The following is a 14265-nucleotide window of genomic DNA, read 5'->3' as shown; positions in this document are numbered from 1 at the left end:
CCCACCCCACAGTGAGGACAGCAGCTCTGTCGACACTTAACCTGATGACCAGCCCGGACCATCGGGGACCTCTGGGCAGTCGGTTCCCCTCACCCAGACACAGGCCACACCAGACCCGACCCCCTCTGCCAACACCAGCACAGCTCCCACCCAGCGGGCCCATGCCTCTGTCTCTAGGACACGTCAATCAGCGGTGTGTCTGCCACTACAGGGCACCCAGGCTAACCCAACACCCCAACAACAACAGGGACCTGGGGGCAGTGGGAGCGGGCACACTGTCCAGGAGACAGAGGCCGGGGGAAACCGGGCAGCTCGGAGGGCTGCTGTGCGACAGGGGGGGGAGGAGAGGCCCAGGGAACCCACTCTCCAAGAGGCCCTCACCACCATCATGGGGGCCTACCACCACTCCCAAGAGACGATGGCGACGGTACTGGCCAGGTTCACGGAGATCCAGGCACAGCAGGAGGAACGCTACATGGGGTTCAGGGAGGAGCTGAGAATCATCGGGACCGCAATGGGGACCATCGTCCTGGCCCTCAACAGGATAGAAGACGCGTTGCGGGACCATGTGGCACCACACAGGGCCCCTGTCACTAGCCCGGACCAGGAGCCTACCACCTCCGCCGGCGCTAGTGGACAGGAGGCCCCATCACCACGGCAGGCCACCAGAACCCCACCTCCTGCTGAAGAACAACCACCCCGTAAGAGGAGCCTGAGATCCAAAAAAAAGACAGAGTAGGATGTCAAGACCCCCGCCAGCAGGACATACCCCCTGAACTCTTCCCACTGTCCCACATTGCCACCCTGTCCAACCATGAACTGCCTCTGCTCCATCCTTCCACAGGCAAAAGGACAATGCACCTGTGAGACTGAGAACTGGACTCTGCCATGGACATTACTCCACCCCCACCCATCACCCTTAGAATCACATGTACCAATATCTAGCCCTGTAAATAAATCACATATTGCACACAAATCAGTTTGGAGTCATGCTGTATTATTAGCAAATGTATTACATATTACTGTTCAATATCTGTTCTGTCAATTAGTGATGACAACATACCAATGTCAATACGCTGTAGTTCATGGGCAAACCAAGCAGAAGTCAGGCACTGCGTCATACAGCACTGAGAAGGGAAGGGAAAATCAAAAATTACCCCAAAATATCTGGTGGGAACTACAGAAAGTACAGATGCAGGAGGCTAGAAGCAATTGTGAAATGCCTGGGTGTTACTGGAAATACTGTTGTATCACTCTGTCCCTATTGTCTGTGTCGTCCTCTGAGTCTTCCTGCTCTTCACTCTCCACAGGCTCCACGGCTTCTACAACATCACCATCTGGACCATCCTCCTGCAGGAAAGGCACCTGGCGTCGCAAAGCCAGGTTGTGCAGCATACAGCACGCCACGATGATATGGCACACCTTCTTTGGTGAGTACATTAGGGATCCACCTGTCATATGCAGGCACCTAAACCTGGCCTTCAGGAGGCCAAAGGTTCGCTCAATCACCCTCCTAGTACGCCCATGGGCCTCATTGTAGCGTTCCTCTGCCCCTGTCCGGGGATTCCTCACTGGGGTCAGTAGCCACGGCAGGTTGGGGTAACCAGAGTCACCTATTAGCCACACACGTTGTCTCTGTAGCTGCTCCATCACATAGGGGATGCTGCTATTTCGCATCACATACGCGTCATGCACTGACCCTGGGAACTTGGCATTTACATGGAGATGTACTGGTCAGCCAAACAGACCACCTGGACATTCATCGAATGATAATTTTTTCTGTTTCGGTACACCTGCTCATCGTCATTTGGGGGTACCAAAGCCACATGGGTCCCATCAATGGCACCAATGATGTTGGGGATATGTCCAAGGGCATAGAAATCACCCTTCACTGTAGGCAAGTCACCCTCCTCTGGGAAAATGATGTAGCTCCGCATGAGTTTCATCAGGGCAGACAACACTCTGCTCAAAATCTTAGAAAACATAGGCTGAGACATTCCAGATGACATGGCCACTGTGGTCTGGAATGACAAAACCTGCACCAGAGGGGGAATCCCTGTGGGTTGGCGGATGGGGGACATCAGGGCTGGCTCCAGCTGGGCACACAGTTCATGGATAGTGGCACGGTCAAGTCTGTATCGAAGTATTATATGGCGTTCTTCCATTGTCGACAGGTCCACCAGCGGTCGGTACACGCGAGGATTCCTCCTTCTCATCGCAAGTCCCAGCGGACGGTGCCTAGGAAGGACAACATGGAGCACAGAGTCAGCCAAACCACAGGTACGTACAGACAGCTTGCACAGTAAAAGAATGGCAATGGGTTGAAAGGCGTGTATGTGTGGCAATGCAAGGCCTAGGCCTGTGTGTCGCAGTCAAAATTAAGCCATGTAGGCCCTTGAAATGGCGGCTGCCTGACCTGTGAAGTGGGACAATGGGATGTGAGGTCAATGCGCTGGCGGGGCACACCGTGGCGGTAGGCGGTCGAAGACCGCGGCGCAAAGCCGCATTGGTTAACATTGAAGCCTATGGGTTTCAGGAGCCAATGACTAAGTGCGCCGGCGGTCGCGGTACGCACCGCCGCGGGCGTGACCACCATTTTCTATCTGCTTAATCACTCGAGACCTGATCATCCACAGGAGAGGACCTATACTGCAAGTGCTGCTGTGACCTCGGTCTGGAAGATACAATGGCTGCTGCGACTGGGGAAAGGGCCCCTGCCTTCACGTCTGAAGAGCTGGAGAAGCTCGTGGATGGGGTCCTCCCCCAGTATGCGCTACTCTACGGTCCTCCAGACCAACAAGTGAGTACACCGGGTGCACATGGAATGGGCTATGCCTGTGTGGATTGGGGTGGATGTAAGTTGGTGGGGTGGGTGGCGAATGAGGAGTGCAACGCCCGACAGATGAGAGCATGTGCCATATGGCAAAGTTGGTGGGGGGGGCCAATCACATCTAACATGCAGGTCATTCATGATTTCCTCCTTTCCACCCTGTACATGTCTAATAGGTCAGCGCCCATCAGAAGATCGAGATTTGGCGTGCCATCGCCAAGGAAGTCCGGAACTTGGGGGTCCACAACAGACGGGGCACCCACTGCCGCAAGAGGTGGGAGGACATCCGCCGCGGAACAAGGAAGACCGCAGAAACACTGCTGGGGATGGTCTCCCAACCTAGGAGGGGTGCCAGTCGCACCATGACCCCCCTGATGTCCCGGATCCTGGCGGTGGCCTACCCTGAATTGGATGGGCGCTTTAAGACATCACAGCAGACACAAGGGGGTGAGTATCAGCACATTCTCCTATCTTTCTGCGCAGTGGAGGCGTCTGGGTGGGGGAGGAGGGCTGTGGGTGACATTAGGCCAGGGCGCTTTCTGTAGTGTAGTCCTCTCCCTTAGGCATGGCCCTGTGCCCCCGGCCCCCACCTCGGTAGGGTGACAAGTACAGCCATTGAAGGTCCAGCATCTCCCATGTGTGTGTTTGACGTCTCTTGGCCTGTTGTCTTAGTCAGTAGTACTGAGTAGTGTACCCCGAATGCGCGGCTTAGTGCATTAGGCACCTGTGTCTGTCCTCTCCGCCAACGGTGTTGACATTGCATGCACTCAACCTGGTCTTCTTTTTTCTCCCCCCCACCCTTTCTCTTCATCTTCTTGTGCATGTGTGCATTAGCATCATCAGGCGGAGGAGATTTGGCATCGGAGCACGAGGGAGCTGCAGGACACAAGGCCCCGGTGGGCCCAGGAACAGACACCGAGGGCACCAGTGATCCGGAGGGCGAGGAGAGCACCACGACGGGGACCGCTGGTGAGAGCAGCGAAAGCGACACGTCCTCGGATGGGAGCTCCCTAGGGGTGGCGGCAACATCCGTGCCCCCCGCCTCTACAGGTACAGCCGCCACCCAGCGCACCAGCCCCGCCCTCCCAGCAGCCCCTCAGTCTTCGCTCCGTGCCGGTTCGCCCAGGAAGGCGCGCGTCTCCTTCGCCCCAGGCACCTCAGCCCCTGCCCCTGTTGCCCCTGCTGCCCTCAGTGCGGAGCTCATTGACCTGGTAAGGACGCTCATTGTTGGGCAGACGACCCTTTTGAATGCCATCCAGGGTGTGCAAAGGGAGGTGCAACAGAGCAATGCGTACCTGGAGGGCATTCATTCAGGTCAGGCTGCCCATCAACGAGCGTTCACTGCTCTGGCCTCAGCACTGACGGCAGCCATTGTCCCTGTTTCCAGCCTCCCTCTTCTTACTGCCTCCAGCCTTTCTCTGTCTCCTGTTCCTCAGCCTATCCCATCCACACCATCAGACCAGCCTGCACACACCTCAACACCCAAGAGCAGCTCATCCAAACACAAGCACCACAGATCCCACAAACACTCACCCAAGCAACACCCAGATGCAGACATGCCAACAGCCACTGCCACCCCTGTGTCCCCCTCCTCCTCGTCTCCCTCCTCCCTCCCTGTGACGTCTACACTCACACCTGCATGCACCCCAACATCAGCCAGTGCTTCCATCACCACCTCACCCTCCAGGACAGTCCACACTCGTGCAGTCACCACCCCCACTGCCATTTACACGTCCCCTGTGTCCTCTCCCACTGTGTCTGTCACCCCCTCTTCCAAGACACACAAACGCAGGCAGACACCCACCCAACAGCCATCCACCTCACGACAGCCTACAGCACCAGCACCTTCACCCAATGACAGCACACCTGACTCTCCTACAACCACCTCCTCTACCTCCACTTCCATCTCCACTTCTCCTACCCTTTACCTTGGCCCTAAAAAACTTTTCCTGGCTAACCTTAACCTCTTTCCCCCCGATGAGCTCCCCCATCCATCTTCAAAGAGTCCCAAGAGCACCACAGCCACCACCAGCCCAGCTTCGGGTGTCACTGTTGTGCCTGGGTTCTGGAGCCCACCCTTTGCCAGCAGTGACACATCGATCTGCTTCAAGGACACGTCCAACCCCCTTCCCCCTGGCAAGAGGACCTGCAAAAACAAGGGCCGCCGTGCGAGGACCGACAGGGCTGCCCCCAAGGCGGCCACTTCACCACCCACACCATCTAGGGGAGGCAAGGGCCCGAGAGCCCCATCAAAGGAGCGGAAGGGCAGCAGGAGCGCGGAGAAGGTGGACCCCACATGCCACATCCCAGCTGGGAAGGAGGACACTAAGGAGGCCAGGAGTCCGTCCCCGAAGGGTCCAGAAACGTCACGGTCCGAGGGCGACTGAGCAGGGAGTCCAGGCCAGGTCTGGCTCCCTTAACCTGCTGGATGAGCACCGCTGAACAGGGCCCGCGGTGCAGAAGAGCACCGCTGAACAGGGCCCGCCGTGGAGTAGAGCACCGCTGAACAGGGCCCGCCGTGGAGTAGAGCACCGCTGAACAGGGCCCGCGGTGCAGAAGAGCACCGCTGAACAGGGCCCGCCGTGGAGTAGAGCACCGCTGAACAGGGCCCGCCGTGGAGTAGAGCACCGCTGAACAGGGCCCGCCGTGGAGTAGAGCACCGCTGAACAGGGCCCGCGGTGCAGAAGAGCACCGCTGAACAGGGCCTGCCGTGGAGATAGGCACCGCTGAACAGGGCCCCGCTGTGGAGAAGAGCACCGCTGAACAGGGCCCGCGGTGCAGAAGAGCACCGCTGAACAGGGCCCGCCGTGGAGATAGGCACCGCTGAACAGGGCCCGCCGTGGAGTAGAGCACCGCTGGACAGGGCCCGCAGTGCAGAAGAGCACCGCTGAACAGGGCCCGCCGTGGAGATAGGCACCGCTGAACAGGGCCCGCCGTGGAGTAGAGCACCGCTGAACAGGGCCCGCGGTGCAGAAGAGCACCGCTGAACAGGGCCCGCCGTGGAGATAGGCACCGCTGAACAGGGCCCGCGGTGCAGAAGAGCACCGCTGAACAGGGCCCGCCGTGGAGAAGAGCACCGCTGAACAGGGCCCCGCCGTGGAGAAGAGCACCGCTGAACAGGGCCCCGCCATCTCAAGCACCGCTCCGCTGGGCCCTTCCTCTCAAGCACCGCTCCGCTGGGCACCGCCGTCTCAAGCACCGCTCCGCTGGGCCCTTCCTCTCAAGCACCGCTCCGCTGGGCCCTTCCTCTCAAGCACCACTCCGCTGGGCCCTTCCTCTCAAGCACCGCTCCGCTGGGCACCGCCGTCTCAAGCACCGCTCCGCTGGGCACCGCCGTCTCAAGCACCGCTCCGCTGGGCCCTTCCTCTCAAGCACCGCTCCGCTGGGCACCGCCATCTCAAGCACCGCTCTGCTGGGCACCGCCGTCTCAAGCACCGTTTATGGTTCACTGTGCCCACCATGCCTCCTCCTTGACCAGTGGAGACTGTCATCCACCTGATGGACTGTGGCTTTGCACTCCCCAGGATGGTCCAGTGGGCAGCCCACCCACTGTAGAGACATTGAGAGACTGTGGCTTTGCACTCCCCAGGATGGTCCAGTGGGCAGCCCACCCACTGTAGAGACATTGAGAGACTGTGGCTTTGCACTCCCCAGGATGGTCCAGTGGGCATGGTGGCTCCTCGTGGATCTGGCGTCGTGGACTCATGTGGCTGTGGTGCCCCCCCCTTCCCTTCCCCCTGAGGTGCCTGTAGTTTTTACATCTGATGCCCCTGCAGTGTTCTCTCCAAAGGACTCAGGTCTCCTGTGTGGGCTTTGCCCTTATTTCTCAAGACTTTGGCCCACGGACATGCTGAATTCGTAGGATGTGCAGGACTTGGTACTTCAGTTATACACTGATGTGTATGTCATTAGTTTTGTTGTGAATATCTTTCATGGTTGTACGATAATTTTCTGGAGCTTTTTGGTACATAAATATTTATTCCAAATATGATTATGTCCTAGCATTTTTCAGGGGTGTTTGGGTGGTGTCACTGTGACTTGGTGATCTGCATTGGTGAGTACATAGTTGGGGGGGGGGGGGGGGTCGCATATGTGTGTGCCCGTAACCTTTCGTCCTCCCCCTCCCGTGTGTCGTAGGTGCAGTACTCACCGTTGTCGTCTGCGCCGGACTTCGTACTCGTGGTAGATGAGAAGGTAGACGAGAGCAGGTAGGATGTTTAATTCGGGTTCCATGCTGTCCTCCTTCCTCCTGGAGTGCGTAGTGGTGAGCGTTTTCCCGTCCGTAGTCTGTTTCCGCCGTGTTTTTATCGGCGGTGCTCCCGCCCCGGAAAAGGTGGCGTATTGGTGAGTTGGAATAGTGTGGGCGGTACATTGTCTGCCGCCTGTCTGTTGGCGGTGACCGCCGCGCTGTTTGTTTGTACCGCCGTGGCGGTCGGAGTGTTAAGGTGGCTGTCTGTGTTGGCGGTTCCCGCCAGGCTCAGAATCCCATTTTTTTTACCGCCAGCCTGTTGGCGGGTTGGCCGCCGCTTTAACACCGACCGCCAGGGTTAGAATCACCCCCTAAGTAACTTGGCACCCAACCTTTACCAGGTAAAGGTTAGACATATAAGTGACTTATAAGTTACTTAAGTGCAGTGTAAAATGGCTGTGAAATAACGTGGACGTTATTTCACTCAGGCTGCAGTGGCAGGCCTGTGTAAGAATTGTCAGAGCTCCCTATGGGTGGCAAAAGAAATGCTGCAGCCCATAGGGATCTCCTGGAACCCCAATACCCTGGGTACCTCAGTACCATATACTAGGGAATTATAAGGGTGTTCCAGTATGCCAATGTAAATTGGTAAAATTGGTCACTAGCCTGTTAGTGACAATTTGAAAGAAATGAGAGAGCATAACCACTGAGGTTCTGATTAGCAGAGCCTCAGTGAGACAGTTAGTCATAACACAGGTAACACATACAGGGCACACTTATGAGCACTGGGGCCCTGGCTGGCAGGGTCCCAGTGATATATACAACTAAAACAACATATATACAGTGAAATATGGGGGTAACATGCCAGGCAAGATGGTACTTTCCTACAGGAGGCGCGGGCCGTCTAGGCCCATTGATACAAACGCCCTATGGTCGTCGAAACATAATAGCTCAGTGAGTCAGCACATAATGGGAGTCGGTGTACCGCAGCGCCGCGGGAGGACCGACATGACGGAGAGCACCACGGTAAACGCGGCAGGCCACCCACGAGCGGGGTGGGGTTCTGAATAGAGGGGGGGAGCGAGGGCCATTGTAGTGTCAATACTGCTGCATGCGTGCGGAAGGGGGGAGGGGAGAGTAGACAGTGGAAGGAGGGGAGAGAGGTGCAAAGTGTGATCATCTGAACATTATAACATAGATGCATTAGGACAGCAAAAAATTATGTTCGGAGTATAGACAAACTGTAGGACTCCAAAAATACTCATCCAGCCATTGGTACGGTGGGGAGCTGCTCGACTTCTTGTGGCGCAGTGGGGAGCTTTTAGTTCAGGTGGGCACCGTGGTAGGCTTCAGGGGGGAGCGCGACTTGTCTCTGTCTGTTACTTGCGTGTGAATCGCCACTGCGTGTAGCACCTGTCCCCTGTCATCATGGTTCTTTGAGTCTCTCCAGATCCCTCCCCCTGGGGTGAAGGTCTACAGGATGCCGGTCTGACCCTCCGGGGCCAGGGCTCTGGGACGAAGCATTCTGGGTTGTTGCAGGTAGATCCCGAGGTGGGGTCAGAGTGGTGGTGTCCATGGGCTGGAGGCTGTCCAGAAAAGAGCGCAGGTCCCCAGGGTCATAGAAGGCTTTAGACACATCATCTTTTGTGATCCACATTCTCCCCGGCTCGAACAGGCCCTATTTCACCTCCATCTGACGCAGCCTGGGTCGGATGGCCAGGAATGCCCTCCTGCGTTCACTGGTCTCTTTGGAGAAGTCCGCTGTCATCCGAATCTCCTGTCCGTCCGTCCAACAGGGCCTGTGGGTGCGGGCTCTCTGTAGGAGTTGGCGGGCCTGCGTGTTTCGCAGGCGACAGGCTATGATCGGACGGGGGCAGGTGGCTGTATCGGGTCGCTTGCGGCCTAGTCTGTGCGCTCTTTGAAAATCCAGGGGGAGGTCGAAAGTCATTCCAGTGAGCTTGGGTAGGGCCTCCTGCAAGAAGGAGTGGATATCAGCGCCCTCAATGAATTCAGGAAATCCTAGAAATCGGAAATTGTCTCTCCGGCTCCTGTCTTCTAAGTCTATCATCTTGATGTGTAGATACAGGAGTTCCTGGTCCCGATCCTGGGAGGAAGCAAAGTGGGTTTCCACCGTCGCCACGCGCTGTTCTAGCCCCGTCACTCGGGACTGAAAGCCTGCAATATCCAGGCGTATGGATTTTGTTTCCACCGTCAGTGAGGCCATAGCATTGTCCATCCCCTCCAATCTGCGACCCACCGCTGAGATCTCTTGGAGGATACAGTCCATGGTTGACTTCTGTGCTTGATCTGTCATGGTGTGGGGCCGGGCGGTCTGTTGCACCGCTGGGCAGCGGGGTGGCGTCTTTGAGTGTAGTAGGGCTTCGGGAAAAAAGCTGTTGTCTCACCGGCTTGTCTGAGTTCTTACTCGACGACCTGCCGCCTGGCATCACTGGCCCAGCATCACAACTGTGATGCGATGGTGTGGAGGCTCAGGGGTCTCTCTCCTAATGCTGGTGTAGGTTAGATCCGCTGTGCGGTGATGAACAAATGATATGAAGGAGGAGGGAGGGGGGGTCTCAGCCCTCCTAGCAGTGTGTCTAGCGACTAGCGGAGGCCGGGTGAAGCTCGCGGCAAAGCCTGTATCCAAAGAGAGGGGGAGGTTTCTGCTCAAAGGTAGGTAGGTGCCCACCTATTGGGGTGTGGGGGAGGTCCTGTGAGAGGAGCCACCTTCTCGTCATGCAGGGATTTTGACGCCCTGCGCTAGTGGGAGCACAAATCCCACAATATGTAATGGACTGGCTCCTGACAAGTGCTGTGGCCGGTATCCTGTGTTCCCTCTGCCTGTTATGCTCGGGGGGGGGGCTGAGGACGACTCACGCCGTCCAGTCGCAATGGCGCGGGGTTCCTGGTAAGTCTGATGGGCCCAGTGCAGTGGGCCGGAGGGCAAGGGATTTGGGAGCCGGAGTCAGATGTCACCACTGTTTCGCCGCTGCTGTCGTGCCATCCTTCACCTGTTTTCACCATTAAAGATTGTCGAATGATTGCCCTGGGGTAGGGGGTAGGCACCCGGCTCACCCCCCTCACAATGTCCGACGCTCCCGCGTCTTGGGGTCCTCCTGGCTAGGCCTCGTGCAAGGGGGGGTGGGAGAGGTAGAGAGCCGCTGTGAGCACGGCCACAGGTGTGGGAGGGGTGGAGGGTGGCCTTGTAGCGGAGCCCATCCTTGAAGTGCTCCTCTTCCTGAGTCGTCGGAGCCCTCTTGGTCACCCCTTTTGCCGGACAGGAGCCCCCCCGTGGCCTGGGCAGAGATCTTGTCCAGGCATGCCCTCCTACATCAGCATGAGAATGTCCAGCTGCCACTTTCCTCTGTCCCCCGGTTGGATCGCTTCGGCGTGGGCCCTGGTGCCCCCGCTCCCAGAATTAGGGGACGAGGGAGGCAGTGTCCCAGGCGGTAAGGGTGACTCACCTCTGAGTCCCCACCTCCATACACTCCGTCCGCAAAGTTTCCCAGCGCCGGCTCATTCACTCTGTGGGCGGCGCCAGGCTGGAGTGAGTGATGCAGGAGACTGCAGCTTCGGTCGCGATCGTAGGCTGCATCCGAGCGGCCCTCGTTGAATAGGGCCCACAGGCGCGCTCCGCGGGCGGCCCCCCGTGGCAGTGCCCACCTGGTCAGTCCTCGGCAGTGCAGCAAAAGGCGCCTCGCCCCAGCAGCGCCTCACTCCCGGCCCGAGGCCCGCCACCTCGCAAAGCCCTCCTTTCAAGCGGCCATCAGCACTCGCGGCCAGACCACGCCACTAGTTGGGTTTTTGGTGAGGTGCTGCATGTGAGCCAGGAGGGTTGGGCCTACAGTTGCAACTTGTTGTAGGATTGGCCTAGTTGCCTACAAACAAAAGTGCTGTCATCCCTAAACCAGCAGTCTTGCTGTAGGAAGTTGGCTCTGTATGTACTATTTCAAAGTAAGAAATAGCATGCACAGAGTCCAAGGGTTCCCCTTAGAGGTAAGATAGTGGAAAAAAGAGATAATTCTAATGCTCTATTTTGTGGTAGTGTGGTCGAGCAGTAGGCTTATCAGAGGGTAGTGTTAAGCATTTGTTGTTCACACACAGGCAATAAATGGGGAACACACACTCAAAGACAATTCCAGGCCAATAGGTTTTTATATAGAAAAATATATTTTCTTAGTTTATTTTAAGAACCACAGGTTCAAGATTTACAAACAATACTTTAAATGAAAGGTATTTCACTTAGGAACTTTAGGAACTTTGAATTAGCAAAATATCATATACAGTTTTCACACAAATGGCAATAAGCTATTTTAAAAATGGACACAGTGCAATTTTCAACAGTTCCTGGGGGAGGTAAGTGTTTGTTAGTTTTGCAGGTAAGTAAACCACCTACAGGGTTCAAAGTTGGGTCCAAGGTAGCCCACCGTTGGGGGTTCAGGGCAACCCCAACGTTACCACACCAGCAGCTCAGGGCCGGTCAGGTGCAGAGGTCAAAGTGGTGCCCAAAACGCATAGGCTTCAATGGAGAAGGGGGTGCCCCGGTTCCAGTCTGCCAGCAGGTAAGTACCCACGTCTTCGGAGGACAGACCAGGGGGGTTTTGTAGGGCACCGGGGGGTGACACAAGTCAACACAAAAAGTACACCCTCAGCGGCACGGGGGCGGCCGGGTGCAGTGTGCAAACAGGCGTTGGGTTTGCAATGTAGTTCAATGGGAGACCAAAGGGTCTCTTCAGCGATGCAGGCAGGCAAGGGGCGGAGCTCCTCGGGGTAGCCACCACCTGGGCAAGGGAGAGGGCCACCTGGGGGTCGCTCCTGCACTGGAGGTCAGAGCCTTCAGGTCCTGGGGGCTGCGGGTGCAGTGTCCTTACCAGGTGTCGGCTCTTTGAAGCAGGCAGTCGCGGTCAGGGGGAGCCTCTGGATTCCCTCTGCAGGCGTCGCTATGGGGGCTCAGGGGGGTCAACTCTGGCTACTCACAGGCTCGCAGTTGCCGGGGAGTCCTCCCTGTAGCGTTGTTTCTCTACAAGTCGAGCCGGGGGCATCGGGTGCAGAGTGCAAAGTCTCACGCTTCCGGCGGGAAACGTGTGTTCTTTCAAAGTTGCTTCTTTGTTGCAAAGATGCTTCTTTCTTGGAGCAGAGCCGCTGTCCTCGGGAGTTCTTGGTCCTTTTAGATGCAGGGTAGTCCTCTGAGGCTTCAGAGGTTGCTGGACCCTGTAGAACGCGTCGCTGGAGCAGTTCTTTTGAAGTGGGGAGACAGGCCGGTAGAGCTGGGGCCAAAGCAGTTGGTGTCTCCGTCTTCTCTGCAGGTTTTTCAGCTCAGCAGTCCTTCTTCGTCTTAGGTTGCAGGAATCTATCTTGCTGGGTTCTGGGAGCCCCTAAATACTGAATTTAGGGGTGTGTTTAGGTCTGGGAGGGCAGTAGCCAATGGCTACTGTCCTTGAGGGTGGCTACACCCTCTTTGTGCCTCCTCCCTGAGGGGAGGGGGGCACATCCCTATTCCTATTGGGGGAATCCTCCAAAATCAAGATGGAGGATTTCTAAAGGCAGGGGTCACCTCAGCTCAGGACACCTTAGGGGCTGTCCTGACTGGTGGGTGACTCCTCCTTGCTTTTCTCATTATCTCCCCTGGACTTGCCACCAAAAGTGGGGGCTGTGTCCAGGGGGCGGGCATCTCCACTAGCTGGAGTGCCCTGGGGCATTGTAATACGAAGCCTGAGCCTTTGAGGCTCACTGTTAGGTGTTACAGTTCCTGCAGGGGGGAGGTGTGAAGCACCTCCACCCAGAGCAGGCTTTTGTTTCTGTCCTCAGAGAGCACAAAGGCCCCCACCACATGGGGTCAGAAACTCGTCTCTCAGTGGCAGGCTGGCACAGACCAGTCAGTCCTGCACTGAACAATTGGGTAAAATACAGGGGGCATCTCTAAGATGCCCTCTGTGTGCATTTTGTAATAAATCCAACACTGGCATCAGTGTGGGTTTATTATTCTGAGAAGTTTGATACCAAACTTCCCAGTATTCAGTGTAGCGATTATGGAGCTGTGGAGTTCGTGTATGACAGACTCCCAGACCATATACTCTTATGGCTACCCTGCACTTAAAATGTCTAAGGTTTTGCTTAGACACTGTAGGGGCATAGTGCTCATGCACCTGTGCCCTCACCTGTGGTATAGTGCACCCTGCCTTAGGGCTGTAAGGCCTGCTAGAGGGGTGACTTACCTATGCCACAGGCAGTGTGAAGTTGGCATGGCACCCTGAGGGGAGTGCCATGTCGACTTAGTCATTTTCTCCCCACCAGCACACACAAGCTGGCAAGCAGTGTGTCTGTGCTGAGTGAGGGGTCTCTAGGGTGGCATAATACATGCTGCAGCCCTTAGAGACCTTCCCTGGCATCAGGGCTCTTGGTACCAGGGGTACCAGTTACAAGGGAGTTACCTGGGTGCCAGGGTTGTGCCAATTGTGGAGACAATGGTACATTTTAGGTGAAAGAACACTGGCGCTGGGGCCTGGTTAGCAGGGTCCCAGCACACTTCTCAGTCAAGTCAGCATCAGTATCAGGCAAAAAGTGGGGGGTAACTGCAACAGGGAGCCATTTCCTTACACTTGCCTAGAGCAAGAGTCCAACTACGACAACATCAGTTGGACACTTCAGTTGTAGAGTCCACTGGGGAGAACACCAGTCAGTCAGGAGTAGGTTGAACAGGTACTCAGTTACACACCTCTATCTATCATGCAAATACAGTCATCCCTTCTCTCCTACCGGGAAGCAGTAAGGTGTCCATTGAATGGGAATACGTCCCTTCATTGAAGTAGTGGAGTCTCTGTATAGGTAATATTATTGATTTGAACATTGTTATGAACGTCAAAACTTTTTATTTTATTGCATTTTTTTCTTGGTTGATTGAATTTCAATTAGTCGTGAAAAGTTTTATTTCATCCTACTCAGTGTTTGGCCAGAGGAGTGTTGTGCTCCATGACACAACATCAGGGTAACCACAGCACTCGCCAACTTAAAGATAGTGTATGTGCTATGCCAGCTGTTTTTCTAATGCTCGTGAATTCTTCTCTTTTTTCTTAGGTCTCTTGCTAGACATCCTCTTCTCATTGGGGAATGGCATCGCTCCATCATACATCATCTTCGCCATCACACGCTTCCTTGTGGGGATGATGAACGGCGGCATGTCACTTGTGGCCTTTGTGCTGCTGAACGAGTACATCGGTTCCAGCTACTGGGCACTAGCAGGTACAGC

At 56.0% G+C, this 14265-nt stretch overlaps 1 protein-coding gene across 1 annotated transcript in view; it reads left to right on the top strand.

Annotated features, from left to right (window-relative positions):
- Positions 1–14265, top strand: part of SLC22A15 (solute carrier family 22 member 15) — a 224714-nt gene that overhangs the window by 61054 nt on the left and 149395 nt on the right. Inside the window, exon 4 of the mRNA XM_069202976.1 lies at positions 14094–14258. Coding sequence (XP_069059077.1) covers positions 14094–14258 — 165 coding nt within the window. The remainder of the gene's footprint in view (positions 1–14093; positions 14259–14265) is intronic.

The sequence above is a fragment of the Pleurodeles waltl genome, chromosome 8, assembly GCF_031143425.1.
Source record: "Pleurodeles waltl isolate 20211129_DDA chromosome 8, aPleWal1.hap1.20221129, whole genome shotgun sequence".
Classification (NCBI taxonomy): domain Eukaryota; kingdom Metazoa; phylum Chordata; class Amphibia; order Caudata; family Salamandridae; genus Pleurodeles; species Pleurodeles waltl.
This window is presented reverse-complemented; position numbering and strand designations above follow the sequence as displayed.